The following is a 16,470-nucleotide window of genomic DNA, read 5'->3' as shown; positions in this document are numbered from 1 at the left end:
TAAACGGCACAGGAGGACCAACTCCAAACTCAAAACAGAGCCCCCAGAAGAGCCCACGGTCCTCCAGCTTCTGCTCCCCAGGCCTCCTCCAATAGCGGAGGAGGAACTGTACCCGGGCCCCGCCTCTTCCGTCCGCGGCAACCGGAAACGAAGCTAGAGCGCCGGAAGTTGAGGGGAGTTTCCTGTGAGCTCGGCTTCCTCAACATGGCAGCGCCCTTGTCAGTGGAAGTGGAGTTCGGGTGAGTCACAGAGCTGGGGCGCCGTGGGGATGGATTGAAGTCGCCGGGCCCGGAACTCCCCTCCCTCTGCCTTGGGGCCTGTCACGACCGAATCGCCGGGGCTCCCGGCGACTTCCCTGAGCCACGCCACCCGCCTCGGAGAGCTTGAGAGGTTCGGTCTCCCTGGGCGACGAGGCCGTATGTCCGGGAATAGAGGCGCACGCCCGGGCGCGGAGGCGCGCTCTAGGTACTTCTCTGTGCCCTGCGCCCCACCGGGCTCAAAAGGCGTGACAGTTAGCAGGCGACCTCCCTACCTTCTTTGCCAACTCCGTTTTGGAGCAGCCCGTGTGTCTGGCATCTGAGCTCCTAGTTTCGAGAAGGACCCCCTTGACCCCCTGATATCTTCTTCCTGGCAGCAATTTCCTTTTACACGGTTCTTGGAGCCTTGTTTCTCGTGGGGTGTGTGGCCAAAATGAGATCCTTTTCTCCCTTTCCTAAGAGTTGGGGATGCTAAATAGACCTGACCTCTTTCAGTACATTCAGTGAAGTTGCTGGATGCCTTCTGCAGATCTCGAGTCAGGTGGGGATGCGGGGCTAAGTAAGGTAGCACAGTGGAGGAGACTAACCCTGACAGTACAGTATGCACAGGACGAAAAGTGCAGGATTGGGGCACACGCACCAATAACAGAAGAAGCGCAGGCCAGGGAGGAAGTCTCCTCAAGCCACTGTCTTCTGTCTCCTGCAAACAGAAGGTTTCTCATCTGATCTCAGCGCTGAGGGCAACTGCAGAGCTTAGAGAGGAGGCAAAGAAGCTGAGACCCTAAGAGATGGGTGGTATAATTTCCAGAGTCACATGGAAAAGCTGGGACTAGATTTGTCTGTGTGGGTGAAGATGAACAAGCCAAGGTTTATGTGAAAGGACAAGTCAGGGCTGGGAATCTAAACTCTCTGCCCATAAATGCCTTTCCTTCCATTGGATGCCCCCAGTTTCTTTCATGTTTTCCCTTCATTGCATAGTCCATTCACCAGTCATTTATTGAGTGCCTACCATGTGCCAGGCAGTGAGCCAGGCACAGAGGATACAGAGATAAATAGAACTTTGTCCGTGGCCATGCTGTCCAGTGTTCAGCGTTTCTGTCCCTTACAGGGGGGTAGTCTCATGAATGTTCACTGCATTTTAATTGATAATATTGTCTGGCCGCATGGGTCCAATTAGAACTATGCTGGTCTGGCCTCCTGACCATTTTGCTTTACTGACCCTTTGCCCAGCTATGCCCCTCATAGCCTGGGGGCTCTAGAAGGATCCCTGCTGCTTTGACAGGCCTGAGCAGAGCTGAAGAGGGAGACGCTGCAGGTTGCCAGTGTTAAGGCTTATCTTCAGCTGGCTTACCTCTCATGCTCACTGAGTCAGACATGCTACTTGTTTGTCAGAAATGTCTTCTGTCTGCCAGGAACTGTGCTGGCAGTAGTGGGGGAGTCACATGAGGAAGATACACTCCTTGCCCTCCAGACCTCACAGACTAGCTTGAGCACCGTTTTATGGTTTGACTATCTCGGTTTCCCTTACCCCCAAGAGCAGTAGTGAACCCTGGCAAGGTAAGACAGCATTCTCCACCCACTGCCACAGTGTCCCCTGAGAATTGCAGCTTCTCAGGAAGGAGGAATGCCCAATGCCCAATGCCAAATCCAGATTCCTTTCCTTTTTGTCTCTGTCTCAATGCATGTTTTTGCCCCTGGCCTTTCAATTTCTATGTCTCTTAGCAGACTTCCTCACCCTTGATTCTGAACCTAAGTAGATTTGCAGAGAAGCTGCCTTGCCCGTCATTCTCTCCCTTTTGTCTCCACGTGCCACCCCAATCCTTGAAGAGTCTGACTTAGGCCTTTGCCTCTTTCCCCTGAGCAGACGTGGTCCCCTCAGCCCCACCAGCTCTGACAGATGCTCTAGAAGACCTTGCCCACCTTTCTCCCTCTTGTCAGTGACCAGTTCTGCCATCCTTGTCCCGCTTCCTGAACAGAGCATTTTCTTAGGTCACAGAGGATGCAGGGTATGTAGTAGAGATGTGTTTTATGTCCCTGCAGCCCAGATGTGAGATGCCCTCTTCCTTTTCCCTTTTCCTGCTCCTTGAGTCCAGGAGGTATTGGCAAAGGGAGGGAATGCCATTGAGGTCAGAGAAGAAGTGTGGGAAATGGGCATTTTCATTCATTCAGCAAATATGTCTTGAGTGCCTGCTGTGTAACAGGCCCTGTTTTAGGCAGAACTTGCATTCTAGAAGGTAGAGGGGAAATAAAAATATATAAGATAAAAAGATGAAGATATACTAGAAAAAGTGAAGGCCATTTTGGGAATGTCTATACCAGTCACTGGTACTAACAGACACCTCCCGCCGAGAACTGGGGAGCGGAGGAAAGACAGGTATCTTAGGCTGTAATGCCTTGTGTTTGAATAGCAAATCCTGTAGAACAGAAGAGAGTCTGGCTTTGGTTCTCTTTTAGGTACCAAAACAGGCCCCTCCTGCCTCCCCGAGTCACTCTAGAGGTTGGGCATGCACGTTGCTCCCCTCCAGATGTGCTGGCAGCAGAAATGCCAGCCCCTCCCTTGAGGACTAGTGAACCCAGCCGTGACAGGTCACTCTCTGAGCCAGACTGGTTCTTTATCCCCTTGTGAAGGGAAAAACAGTCCTTGCCTCTGAGCCTGGCACCACCAGGTTTGGCCAGTCTGGGTTGTTTGCCTGGATCCCAGTGCTTCCAGTTCCCACTCCTCGGACCCCCCAACTCCTGTCGCCCCTTGCCTGTCGCCCTCCCCCACCCCAGCTGCTGCATGTGCCAGCCCCCACCCAGGAGAGAACGAGGCTCTTGGAAGGGGATAAATGGAGGCTCTGTGCGGGCTCGCAGCTGAAATGGCCCTGCGCACGGCCACAGATGGGCCTCCTCTCCCCCTCCACATTTCTGCATCAACAAAGCGTGACCTTGTTTGGATGACAGTCGCCCCATGTTTCCCCCATGACAATGCTTGCCTTGCCTTTGCCTCCCAGTGGACCATCTCAGGACATCTCTGTTCTCCGAAATTGGGAAAGGGTGGTGGGGTGGGAGGCGTCGCATCCGTCAAAAGTCTGTTAAGGCCTTCTCAGTTAAGACCCATGTGAAGTCTGAGACTGGAATCGAGAGACCCGGTGAGGGGAGAAGTGTGGGCCCTGAAAGAGCCCACGTGTCCGCATCGTGAGCTCTGGCTTCTGCACTTAGCTTTGGGCCTGTCTGCGGTCCCAGCCTTCCCTTAGCCAGGTGTTGGCACACAGAAGAGAACCAGATTCTGCCCTCAAGAAGCTTCCTGACCTTTTGGGGAGTCTTGGTTGTTTCTGCCAGAAATCAGTTAGAATTCAAATCCTAGTTGAGCCACCGCCTGTCTGGCCTTGGACAAATCATTTATCTTCTCCTGGCCCCAGTCTGCTTCTCCATTGGTTGGGGTTAATAATATCTGCCTCCCTCCCTCCTTCCCTGGGATTCCCTGGCGATGAAATGAAATGAAGACTGTTCTTGCAAATGGCAAGGTTATTGCTAAACCCAGTGGGGTCTCTTACCCTCCAGCACTGTGGTGTGCCCACCAGGCCAGCAGCGGGGGTGGGGATGGGGCACAGGCAGGGAAATTTCAAAGCGTCACCTGGCCAGGAGGAAACCTCTAGATACCTAAGGTCTCCAGTGTGCCACGTGGTAGCTTCTCAACATTTTTGCAGATGGAAAGACTGAGGTTTGAGAAGATGCAGTCACATGCCCAAGGTCTCGCTGTCAGGCACAGGTGGAGACTGATCTCCATCTCAGGGCCAACAATTCCAACTCCTGTGTTCTGGCCCTGTGTGCTAAGCTACTTCCTGAGAAAGCAGACAAGAGTCTGCAAATTTGGGTGCTTAATATTCGTACCAAGTGTTCCTGTCCTGTTTTACCACGTCAGGAGGCCACAGTTGAGAACTGATTGCTGGTACCCAAGGTATTCCTGAACCTTGGTCTCTGCATCTCCTGGGCCTCTGGTGCCAACCTCCACCTCAGTCTTCAATCTCTGAGGCACTGCAGGCGCTCACCCGGCTCTTTCTCTGGTCCTCCTTTGCAGAGGCGGTGCGGAGCTCCTATTTGACGGTGTGAAGAAACATCAGGTCACCTTGCCTGGACAGGAGGAGCCCTGTGAGTATGGGCTTTCCGAGCCCCTCTCTGGGGACCATTGGGCAGGAGCTGCTCCACAGGGTGACTCAGCCCTGTTCAAGTGACAGTGGGTGGATTTCACAGCCAGTGGGGAGGAAGGGGGAGAGATCACCAAGCTGTCTTCCCCATCCTCTCCGCGATCAGCCCACTTCGTAGGGAGGAGATGGCCTAGCTTAGTCCTTACGAGCACGAGTTCTATATTCAGACAGACTTGGGTTGTTGTTGTTGGCCACACCAGGCAGCTTGCGGGATCTCAGTTCCCTGACCAGTGATTGAACCCCGGGCCATGGCAATGAAAGCCCAAATCCTAACCACTAGGCCACGAGGGAACTCCCTGGACAGACTTGAGTTTGCATCCCCTTAGCACCTTAGGCCAATGACCTCGCCTTTCTGAGCTTTACTGTTCTTATCTGTGAAGTGGGGATAGTAATCGCTGTCTCCCAGGGTTGCTAAAAGGTGTCTGCCAGCTGTACCATACATCTCTACCATTACTGGATGGATGCAGCAGAGAGATGCCCTCATGAAGGAGGTACCCTTTGTCAAGAATGGAACGGTGCAGCTGGGCTTACCTGATGGTGACAGGATTTGAATGAGAAGAGAAGCATCCCGCCAAAAAGGAGGTTGGAGGAGGGAGGTTGACCAAGGGAGACAGAGAGGTTTTTCCATGTGTTCATTCAAATACCTGTTCACCTTTTCTTTAGCAAATGTACACTGAGCACCTCCCAAGCGGCAGACCATGTACCAGGCCCTGGGAGAACAGACCCTGCCTTCAGATTGGGGGGCTGGGGCGAGGAGTTGATTTCCAGAGGTCCAGCTGGGTAAACAGCAGTGAACCCTAGAGGCAGGGGCTGGACATTGCAACTGTGGAGGTGCTTTGCAGCCCTAGCAGTGGATCCTAGTTAGAGCAGAATGTTCAGGAACGGGAGCCCATCTGACCTAGGGCTGAGATACTCCTGGGAAGAAGAGGAAATCAGTGGTATGAGGAGGCAGGGGAATGAGGTCCTGGACGTGGGCAGTAGAACTCTGACCCTCCCTCGGGTTGGAGAGCAGTGGCATAGGGCGGGTCTGTGTGCCACATTCGGAGGCCGGGGTTCACTCACCAAGGGACAGGGCACTGCCTCCTGGAGCTGTGGGCGTGAGGATGGGGCTAAATGTCGGGACTGTGGGATTGTGTCCCTGCTGGAGGACCTAAGGTGATAAAAGTGATGGTTTCTTTTTTTTTTTTTTTTTAAGAACTTTTATTGAGATACAGTTAACAGACAATAAACTTCATATATTTAGAGTGTACAATTTGGTATCCCAATCTCCCAATTCATTCCCCCCAACCCTCCCCGCAAGGTGATGGTTTCTTAGTTTGACAGATGGCTTTGCAACCTTGGGAGGGGACAAGGGACTCTCAGAAGCCTTTCAAAGATTCAACCTTAAAGACTTGTCCAGGAAGTTATTAAAATATCACAGATATGATTTATTTCCCCCTGCTTTTGCTTGGCATGAAAGTCCCTGAGTTTAATAATTCCAGCCCTTTTCATTCATTCATTGGCTGAATGCTCACCAAGTGCCAGGAATGGAAGAAAGTACTTTATTCTTTCATGTAGTTGGCACATGCGTTTTGTTTTGTTTTTTGTTTTAGATTTTTTGTTTGTTTTTTTAGAAATTGCAGGGGGGTGGTTGTTTTGGTTTAGTTTGGTTTGGTTGGTTTTGGCTGTGTTGGGTCTCTGTTGCTGCACGCAGGCTTTCTTTAGTTGTGGCGAGCGGGGCTTACTCTTTGTTGCGGTGCGCAGGCTTCTCATTGCAATGATTTCTCTTGTTGCAGAACATGGGCTCTAGGCATGTGGGCTTCAGTAGTTGCAGCATGTGGGCTCAGTAGTTGTGGTTCATGGGCTCTAGAGCACAGGCTCAGTAATTGTGGCGCACGGGCTTAGTCGCTGCGCGGCACGTGGGATCTTCCCGGACCAGAGATCGAACCTGTGTCCCCTGTATTGGCAGGCGGATTCGCAACCACTGCACTACCAGGAAAGTCCAGCACACATGCTTTTGAATGTGCACATGTGTTTTCCTTTGTGCCAGGCACTGTGCTAGTTGCTGGGTATTTGATCATAAGCAAAACAGATATGGTTCTTGCCCTAATGGAGCTTACAGAGTAGTGGAAGTGGAGCCAGGCAGTGAAGAAGTGAACATGCAATGCGTAACTGCGCAAGTGTCATCACTGGCATGAGGAGAACAGAAGGGTGCTCTGAATGAGACAACAGGGTGGTAAGGGAAGGCCTCTTTAAAGAGGTATCTTTGAGGGAGTTCCCTGGTGGCCTAGTCGTTAGGATTCCGGGCTTTCACTGCCATGGCCCAGGTTTAATCCCTGGTTGGGGAACCGAGATCCCACAAGCCATGCAGCGTGGCCAAAAAAAAAACAAACAAACAAGAGGTGACTTTGAGGCTGAGGCCTGAGGAACGAAAAGAAGCCAGCCCTAGTAAATTGGAGGGAGAGCAGAGGTGCAGGGGGCCCACTCCAAGTACAGTGAAGCCCCTGGGCAGAAGGCCTTGGGGTGATGAAGGACCTGAAGGAAGGCCAGTGTTATAAGGGGCACAGGCTGAGTTTGGCATGGTAGGCAAAGCCCCAGTTGGTTGTACAAATAATTGTCACAGATTCTTAGGTGGTAGCTATCCTTATTATTCCCATTTTAAAAAGTGGAAGCCCAAACCCAGAGATGTCAGAGGTCTTACCCCAGGCCATACAGCTATTTAAATGGCAAAGCTGAGTAAGTCAGAAAGAGAAAGACAAATATTGTATGCTAACTCACATATACAGAATCTAGAAATGGTGCTGATGAACTCAGTGACAAGAACAAGGACGCAGGTGCAGAGAATGGACTGGAGAACTCGAGGTTTGGGAGGGGGGCGTGGGGTGAAGGGAAAGCTGAGACGAAGCGAGAGAGTAGCACAGACATATATATACTACCAACTGTAAAATAGATAGCCAGTGGGAAGTTGTTGTATAACAAAGGGAGTTCAACTCCAGGATGGAAGATGCCTTAGAGGACTGGGACGGGGAGGGTGGGGGGGACTCGAGGGAGGGTGGGGGGAGTCAAGGGAGGGAGGGAATACGGGGATATGTGTATAAAAACAGATGATTGAGCCTGGTGTACCCCCCAAAAAATAATAAATAAATAAATAAAATTTAAAAAAAAAATGGCAAAGCTGGGGTTCAGAAGTACATTAGGGTCGCCACCATCCTTACATGACACCTGAGAGGTTCCCTGAATCACATAACATCTCAAACTTGCAATATATTTTCCAGTTTTTACACTTTCTTTCATGCCTCCAACAGCTACTTATTTCCATTTTCATAATGACCCCAGTAGATATTCTCTATGGACAAGGAAACCAAACCTCACAGAGAGGGAGAAAGAGAGTGACCTGTCCGGAGTTAAGTAGGAAGTCTGGGCTAAGACCCAGGTTTGGGATCCCCGTCCCCCGTCTACTGCTTAGGGGACAGGTGGGGGCCTCTCCTCTCCACTCTGGGGTGAAAGACAAGGAAGCAGGGCACACAAGCGGAAATGGCCCGTGTGCTCAGTTTGGGGCCCTTGGCTGTGGGTCTCTACCTCTGGCTCCCATTCTTGCCCTTCCGTGCCCAGAGGTGCAGGTCACATCACAGCCACAGAGCTGCTTGGCAGCTGTCAGGGCTCACCCTGGCACACGGAGCCCAACAGGAGGGCAGGGACTGGTGCCACTGGGAGAGTAACACTCTTCCCCCAAGCCTGTGCCCAGATCTGCCGTCTGGCGGCCTTCCCAGCCCAGGGGCTGCTGCTTGGCCCAGCAGGTCCCGGAGGCTCCAGCAGAGAAAATAGCAGCCGTAAGACCGTGAATTGTGACAAGGCTCCCAAACAAGGGGACTCCAGGGCCCTGGGTCCTGGGCCAGGGGAGAGCTTCCAACCCGGCCGACTCAGGAGAGGACACTGGGCAAGGCCAAAGGGGGTGAGGTGGCGAGAGAGGAGCCCTGGCAGCGCGCAGTGGCAAATTCGTTATTTCTGCAGGCCTCTTTTTTCCCACCTGTAAAACGGGAGCTTGGGCTAGGTGTAGTCTGTATTGAGCTGGTTAGCTAAATATTTGACATCTGCAGTTTGGAAAAGTTGCTTCCAGATCTAAGTATATGGTTCTGGGAAGCAGGGTGCACTGATCCAGGGAGCAGTTGCCTGTGCAGGGTGGTGCGGGGGAGGTCTTAACAGCCGTCTCTGTGGAACAGGCCTTGAGTGGCCGTGTTGGGAGGCACCCAGCAAGCTTTGGGCACTGGCCTCTGGGAGCTGGCCTTTATGCGTTGAGAATCCCTTCAAGGCTCGCAGCCTATGGTTGGTCAGCGGCCTGGAGCAAACCCAAAACCTCGGCGGTCCCCGCGCACAGGCATTACCTGCCCTGGCCCCAGGAAGAGACTTGTCGGCCTCCCCTTTCCCTGCCCCTCTGCCCTACCATTGCATTAAAGGGGGCTGGCGCGGGAGGCCGGGGCGGCTGGGGAGCTCCCAGGCTCTTTAAACTGCTTAGCATGCATTTCACAGCCTCTCTGGGGCCAGCTGTTCCTTTCTCCGCTCTGGGGCCTGTTTGCTGATCCCCTCCCCAACCACCCTCCTCTCCCCGCCACCCCTCCTGGTCCCTGTGCAAAATTGCTTTTGAAAAGATCCACTTTCTGCTTAATTAAACAATGAGGAGCGTCCCCTCGCACATCTGTAAACCTCCTTCTGAGGCCCGTTTAGCCCACAAACTGCTCCATTCTTACCCCCATTCACTTGTAAATGGACCCTCTGATGTTCCCTCTACCCTCTCTTCTCTTTGACTCCCTCCCTTCGCAGCTCTTTCTTCTCCCTTTTCCACTGAGGCCTGGGGTGGGCTCCAAGAAGAGCCCTGTGCTGGAGCCTGGTGGACTTGGTGGGGACAGGAGCAGCTTAACCTGTGGAAGAGAAGACACAGGGGATCCGTCTCTCCCACGTCTGCACGGTGTGGGGAAGAGGGGCCTACACTGGTTGGCGTGGGCCGCAGGACGAGCCAGGCTCGGTGGGTGGGAGGGAAGGACGCTGGGTTTCTGGTTGGGAGAGAAGCTGTCCCTGGAGGCCTTCAAGAAGAGGCTGAGTGGGGGTCGGCTGTAGCCTGGGTGCAATGTCAGATGAGACCAGAAAGCTAGGCCACTGTTGGGGGCCCCGCCACGGTGGGTGGTCGTTGTCCCCAGACAAGGACAAATCCACTGGGGCACAGGATTCTGGGGGGAGCCTTTGTAGGTGTTAAGAGGGGCATGCGTGGTGCCCCTTTCCCAGCAGCCTTTAGGAGAACGTTCTGGCAGCCCCAGGATGAGGAATCCTGAGTCACGGCGGGCAAATGTGCATTTGTCTTGTCTGTTTGACACTGTGCTGGGCCTGCTGCTGGCATTAGGACTTCGGGTTATTATCCGCATTTGTCAGAGGATGACCCTGAGGCTGAGACAGGTAGGTGAAGCAACGTCCTACCCAGGGCCATTGAGCGCGCAGCCCAGGGCAGGGAGCTGAGCACCCTGCTGTAAGGCTTCCAGTGCAGGAAGCCTTGGGACCTGGCCTGCCCGCTGGGGGAAGAGTACGTGATGGGGGCTGCTGCTCCCACGGCAGAGGGGTTAAGAGTTCAGGTTCTGGGAGCTCAGGGCGGCAGGAGAGGTACAGGTTCTTCCTCTGGCTCATAGGAGAAGTACAGCATTGCCATGCCAGGCACAGTGCCAAGAGCTCTATGTGGATCATCTGATTTGAGCCTCACAGCAACACTGTTAGGCATTCTTACCATTCCCATTTTACAAACAAGGAAGCGCGTGAGAATTCCTTACCCAAGGTCATGTTACTAGGAAGGGACAGAGTAGAACTCAGACCCAGGGCTGAGACCTGTTCTTAACCTGTCAACCCCCCCCCACCCCGCTTCGTTCACTGCTGTCCACGTGCCCAGTAAATGTCTCAAGGGCGTTTTGTGCGTGAGGTTCCGTGCTGCACGCAGGGGCTCAAGCTGGGAAAATCCCCCTCAGGCTCCTGAGGAGGGAGAGGCCTCCTCCCAAGCAGGCCCTTCTCAAGGCCCACACGTGCCCTGCATAGTCCGGCCCTGGCGACCTCTCTGGCCTCATCTCCTGCTGATCCTCCGGCCTCCTCTCTTCTATTACCTTGAACCTGCCAATTCCAACCTGCCTCAGGTCTTCCCATATGTTCTTCTTTCTGCCTGGCACACGCCCCCATCCCACCCTACTCATCCTTCAGGCCTCAGCTTCAGTGTTAACATCCTCAGAAGAGCTTTTCCTGATCCTGCACAAAGGAGGGAGCATTTGTCACAACTAATTAAGTAATGTCGGCCTCCCCTGCTGGCCTGTCAGCTCCATGAGGGTAGGCTCTTCCACTTCCTGTCCACCTTCTTCCTGCCATCTCCCTGGCACCTGGCACATAGTAGCTGCTCAGTAAATATGTGTTTCGTGCGTTAGTGCATGGGATCCCATGAGGGAAGCCACCATCGGTAGCAATGGGAAGGCAGGAGGACACAGGGGGAAGGTGCAAGTGAGGTTCCCCAGAGCCACCCCCAAGCCACCAGCCCCTGACTCTGCTTAACCCTTCCTCCTCCCCTGGGCGCCTTTGGAAGCCGACCATCTGGCCTGGAGGCTATTTGCATATTGTCTGGGCCTCAGCAAGCCTAGCAAGATGTCCCTGGGGGTGTGTTTCAGGCCAGGCCAAGTGGCCCTTGCAGCCTGCAAAGGGAGCCGGGAGTTCCACCTCTCCCCACCCCCAAATCGAGGCATAGGGGAACAATACGGATGGTGATGCGGTGGCCTCACCATGGTAACAGGCTATCAAGAATGTGAGCGGGCTTGGGGGGCGCAGAGGAGGGAGGGAATGACCTCAGCAAAGAGGAGCATCATGATAAATGAACCAGCACCCGCACAGCCTCCCCCAGCCCACCCCTCGGGGACTCACGATGGTGCCATCACTTGGATGACCCCAACATGACCAGCAGTCCTCCCCACCGCCCCCAGCCTACGAGAGCAGAGCAGAAGTCCCCTCTTGGAGGGAGCCAGGGCTGTCACGCAACTGGGTCCTGGTTCTGAACAGGCCAGCGGGGGCTGTGGAGGTGCAGCGGGTGGCCCTCGGGCCAGGCACTGCCCAGTCCCTCAGTGCCTCCGCACGCACAGGCGCAGCCCCGCCTGCCGGGGCTGGGTGATGGATGTGTCAGACCCCGGCGGCTCTATCGAGCGGCCGCAAGATGTATGGGCTGGCGGCCCACCAGACAGTGCCAAGATGGAGGCCAAGGGGAACCCTCTGAAGCGCAGGCCTGTGGGAGGAGCCCAGCCAGGAGTCTGAATGGACGGCAGCTAGTTGGAGGCAGCACCCCCCACCCCCTGCCTGCTGCAGGGACCGTGAGGACTCCAATCTGCTTTGTGTAAAAGTAGGAATTAAAATTGAAAAGCAGTCTCAGCCTGTGGACACTTTGCCCAGGGCCCTGTGCTCTGCTGGCGTACAATCCAGGGAAGCTGGCACCGAGCAGAGTGAACCAGCCCTTCCAGGGTGCAGCCTGCCTGAGTGCCTTAAAACCCTGCCCAGGACTAGTGCTATGTGTGACACGTGCTTGGCCTGGACTGGGCAGAGCTGGGCCTCTGCTTATCTGGCAGTCTTTGCCTCGCCTGTGTGCCAGGAGTCCCCCTCACGGCAGGGAAACCAAGGCACTGCTTGGGCCCTTCTCCAGCTTAGCCCCTGAGCTTTGCCCAGGCACGGCGCAGGACAGAGACCCGTCTGAGACATTGACTCAGGATGGGGATGGCTGACCTCCCACCCCCGGCGGGCGGGCTTGAGCCTGTGTGTGCAGAGGCTGTCGTCTCAGGGAGAGAAGGAACTCCTGCAGCCTCAGGGATGCTCTGTTTTTTGAGGAGTGGATCGTTTAGAGCGGTAGCCTTTGAGTGGATAGAGCTAGCTTTCATTGTGCTGTGGCCTGGGACTGGCTCCCAGAAAAGGAAAGAAGACCCGGGAGACAGGTGGCTCTGAGCCTCCAGGTGATGTGCAGAGCTTGGTGGCTGTCCCAGGGCCACAGAGGCAGAGCTCAGTGTCCAGCTGAGCAGGAGAGGCCCCTTTGACCCTGAACCTCTTGCCTCTTCAGGGTGGCCACCCCTGGCCTGCAGGGCTCTGCAAAGGGGGCGCAGTGGGGCCGTGATTTGTCAGCGTCTCTGGCTGGTGAAGGATCCTTCTCTCCTGCCAGAGGAAATTAACTGATGTTATCGGCTCAGCAATTGTTTTTCTTCCCTCACAAAGGGAAATATATGCAGACCTTATACGAGCAAAGCCGAATGCTCCCCATCTGGGACTGGCTGGGGAGATAAAGGTGGAGGAGCTCTCCCAGAAGCCTACCTATGGCAGTTTCAGACCATCTTCTAGGATGGGTGGAGGTCTGTCTCTCAACCCTTTTGTATGTGACCATTCCTCCTGCTGTCTGCCTTGCGTCCCTATTGCCTCTGCTTCAAGGTTTCAGCAGTGCCAGGTGCCACTTTCTCTGAAGACCTCTCTGGCAGGTCACTGGCCTCTCCGAGTCCATTATCTCACCTTGGGAATCCACTCGTTCAGGGGCCATAATAGCCTGGTCTAACGGAGGCCTTCTGAGCCCCATGTTCCCTTCCTCCTGGTCCGGGCGAGGCCCTAAGGGCCAGGAATCATGTGGGTTTGACATCAGTTTGTTCTGTGTCTTCCTCTCCAGGGGACATCCGGAGCCTCCTTGTGTGGATCAAGAAGAATTTGCTAAAAGAGCGGCCTGAGTTGTTCATCCAGGGAGACAGCGTGTGAGTCCCTTCCTTCCTTCCCTGAGGAGGGCAGGTGGGCGGTGGGGAGGAGGTTTGAGCCCCTGGCCTTGGTTCAAACACAGCCTCTCCGGGTCCTGTTATCCCCTTTATCCTCCTCTTAGCCCTCCAAGGAAAGGGCTGCTTCTGTCCAGCTCTGTCGAAGTTTAATTTCAGTTTTCTTGTTACGACATTGGACTGTTGGGGATTTTTTTCAAAGCCCAGGTCAGGAGATTGGTAAACTTATCACAACACTTAGAGTCCACCTTCTGCTTGCCACAGACTTGCCACAGAACCTTGGCCAAGTTACCTCACTTCTCTGGGCCCCAGCTGTTCTCTCCGTATGGACAGTGCTGAGAAAGATGCTACCTAGGGTCTCTCTCATCTCTTGACAGCCTAGGACAGTGCTCTCCCATAGCACTTTCTGTGATGGTAGAAATGTTCTCTCTTGGTGCTGTCCAATGTGGCAGCTGCTAGGCCCGTGAGGATATTGAACCCTTGGAATGTGGCTAGTGTGACTGAGGAACTAAGTGTTCAGTTTTACTTACGTGGAATTTACATTTAAATGTGGCTCGTAGAAACCGGGCTGGACAGCGCAGGTCCAGGATTAGAGGGAGTCAGTGCACACCCATGTACACGTATGCATGTTCCTGCTCACTGGGGACACCCCCAGCCCAGCCCAAAGCTTCTATGTCTGTCCCAGGCCCGGCTTAGCCTCCTAGGAAAGGATCCAGGTTCCATGTGCCAAGAAGCCACTTTACTCCTACAACAAGATCAGCCTCATTTGTCACAGAAGTGGGCAGGGCACTGGTGGGACTTGTTCATCGGCCTCGAAGCAGAGATTCACCAGCAGGCCCTGGGGGCTAGGGCTGCCACCCAACCCGTGGCTCAGGTCGCGGTCCAGCAGTTGTGGAGGTCACCCCCAAGGACAGCAGTGCTCTTTGGGTCATTGCCCGCAGGAGCCAGGCTAAGGTACCTGTGCAGATATCAGCCTACCCTGCCTTCCTCCAGCCAGGGCTGCTTTCAGGCCTTCAGGAGCTCGGGGCCACTGGCAGGCTTCCCTGATTCAGAAAAGCCAAGATAGTCTCCTCTCCAGGACACACATGTGGGAGGCCTAGGACAGTGCGGTTAGACCCCTGGAAAGATAGGCTGCTACCAGTGGTTCCCGTACTAGGCCCTGGCAAGCAAGCACCTCACTTGCCTCATCCCACTTCATCCTCCCACAGAGCTTATGAGGGAGGCACTGTGATTTACCCTGTTTTCAGATGAAGAAACTGATGCTCAGGGAAACAAAATGACCTGCCTGAGGTCTGGGAGATGGCAGTGGAATCTGCACCTGTGTTCCATCTGGCCCTCAGACTTTTCTGTCTCCTCCACTCCCTGGGAGATCTTCACTGGGACCCTCCAGAGAAAAGGCTCCCCCCACACTCCTGCAGCTCAGACATCTAAGCCTCTGCCTCTGCTCCTGCCAGCTCCCGCCCTTCACGCCCTGCTACTCACCACCATCTTTCCCACAGGCGGCCGGGGATTCTGGTGCTGATTAATGATGCCGACTGGGAACTTCTGGTCAGTACCTCGGGGGACAGCCTTCCCTCAACCCCCTCCTCTCACTGCTTTGGTAGGAAAGCCTTGGGCCTCTCATCAGGCCCACATAGGGTGGCTGGGTAATCCTCTGTCCCAATCTGGCCTCCAGACGGAGTCCCCCACCCCGAGTGAGGAAGGAACGGGTAGCTGGGGGAAGTGGTGAGCTCTCTTCCATCCTGGAGGTTTGCTAGTGAATGTATAGGTTACCCATTTTTTTTTTTTTTTTTTTTGGTAGATTCTATCTTTCTCTCCCAGAACAGCGAGGTCCCCCCTCTTCCTCTCCTGACACCTGGGGAGAGACTGGAAAAGTACCCTTGACAGTTTTCTCATTTCTCTCCTGGACTAGGGTGAGCTGGACTACCAGCTTCAGGACCAGGACAGCATCCTCTTCATATCCACGCTGCACGGCGGCTAAGGGCCCCTCTCTGTGCCTGGGCCCCCTTGGGGTGGGGAGAGCAGAGCAAGCAGACATCCCCTTGGGCCCTGCTTCCAGAGCTCCCTGTCCCCCTTGGCTGCTTTCTTCCCTGCTCTGTCCCCTGAGCTCCCTCCAGGCAGGGAAAAGAGGCCAGGTGCTAAAAATGAGCCTTTCTCAGGCACGTGAGCAGGGGAAGGCGGGCGGGCGGGCAGGCGCCCGAGCCCAGCACTCCCTCTCCCAGCAGCTGAGGTGGGGGAGGGTGCCCCTGGGTTTGTCAGGAGTGGAGGGGGTCTGTGCAGCCAGGTGACCCAGCTGCTCTCCTTTCCTTGTATCTCAGTCTGAACACTGAGTGACCGCTAACAAGGCACTCCAGCTCCTGGGCCGCAGTGCCTTCCTGGGGAAGATGAATGAACCTGAAAAGCTGATGGTAGGCCCCTCCCTTCTCAGAGATTGGAGGGGTCTCCGCCTCAGTTTCCCCATCTGGACAGCAGAGGGCTCTGCCTGTCCCCCACTGATATCATTATGGAACCCCAGCTGGGGTCCCCTATTCAGTGCCGACCCCCCCCCACCACACACACAGCAGCTGCTCTTCCAACCACACCCCTCCTCCTGCTCCCCCATCCACAGACCTTGACCCTGGCTGGCCTCCCCCCACACAGGCCACCAGATGGGCTCCTGAGACCCTCCCCCTGGCAAAAGGCTGCCTGTGTACAGCTCATTCCACTTGGGGGCGGGGGGCTGGGGAGGGGGGGAAGGAGGGTGTAGGCTAAGCCTTGGACTGGCAAATAGAGGCCTGGGGTGAGGGGGGGTCAGTGTGCCTCAGTTTCCTCCTCCACAACAACTGAATTTTTATAGTATATGAAAACTGGGGAGATATGTGATGGCACAAATGTACACTTGAGCTCCTCTCCCACCTCCTGCAGGAAGCAGGATGGGGGCAGGCAGCACCTGGTAGGCAGGCTGGTTCACCCCTCCTCCCTCCATCCCTTCTGGAGGTCTTGGGGCCTCAGTGCCTGCAACAGCTGGCCTTGGGCAAATAAAAGACTAGGTTGTTTACTGGCCTTGCCTGGAACTTCATCCTTAGAAACCGGTGGCACCCCACATCCCCCCCAGCCATGGTCTCTGCTCCAGCTTCTCTGCCCTCAGCCTAGGGCTTTCAGAACTGCCCTTCACCCAAAAAAGAGAGAAGGGGTTGAAACCCAGACTCCAGACTCTCCAAGAAGAGATGATACGACAGGGCCATCTGGAGAAGGGGTGGCAGAGCCAGTCTG

The 16,470-nt window shown here is 54.8% G+C and overlaps 1 protein-coding gene across 2 annotated transcripts; it reads left to right on the top strand.

Moving 5' to 3' along the window:
- The first annotated feature begins 50 nt into the window (after window positions 1-50).
- Window positions 51-16,258, top strand: URM1 (ubiquitin related modifier 1). Of its 2 annotated transcripts, none has more exons than XM_057721421.1 (5): window positions 51-239; window positions 4,318-4,388; window positions 13,122-13,203; window positions 14,718-14,766; window positions 15,537-16,258. In XM_057721421.1, the coding sequence occupies exons 1-5, from the start codon at window positions 205-207 to the stop codon at window positions 15,546-15,548; spliced, it is 249 nt and encodes an 82-aa protein (XP_057577404.1). In that variant the 5' UTR covers window positions 51-204; the 3' UTR covers window positions 15,549-16,258. The 2 variants fall into 2 exon arrangements, with proteins under 2 accessions (XP_057577404.1, XP_057577403.1); XM_057721420.1 differs by having other exon boundaries at window positions 126-239; window positions 15,131-16,258.
- Window positions 16,259-16,470: the final 212 nt, after the last annotated feature.

Source organism: Hippopotamus amphibius, chromosome 2, assembly GCF_030028045.1.
Source record: "Hippopotamus amphibius kiboko isolate mHipAmp2 chromosome 2, mHipAmp2.hap2, whole genome shotgun sequence".
NCBI lineage: Eukaryota > Metazoa > Chordata > Mammalia > Artiodactyla > Hippopotamidae > Hippopotamus > Hippopotamus amphibius.
Note: the sequence above shows the minus strand (reverse complement) of the source record. Positions and strands in the feature narration are given on the sequence as shown.

What these genes read in the sequence shown, in the direction of transcription:
- URM1 (XM_057721420.1), top strand. Translation starts at nt 205, where the DNA reads ATGGCAGCGCCCTTGTCAGTGGAAGTGGAGTTCGG. An exon ending in GCCTGGACAGGAGGAGCCCT is followed by an intron (nt 4,389 to 13,121) that starts GTGAGTATGGGC and finishes CTTCCTCTCCAG; the next exon opens with GGGACATCCGGAGCCTCCTT. An exon ending in ATGCCGACTGGGAACTTCTG is followed by an intron (nt 14,767 to 15,130) that starts GTCAGTACCTCG and finishes CTCCTGGACTAG; the next exon opens with GGTGAGCTGGACTACCAGCT.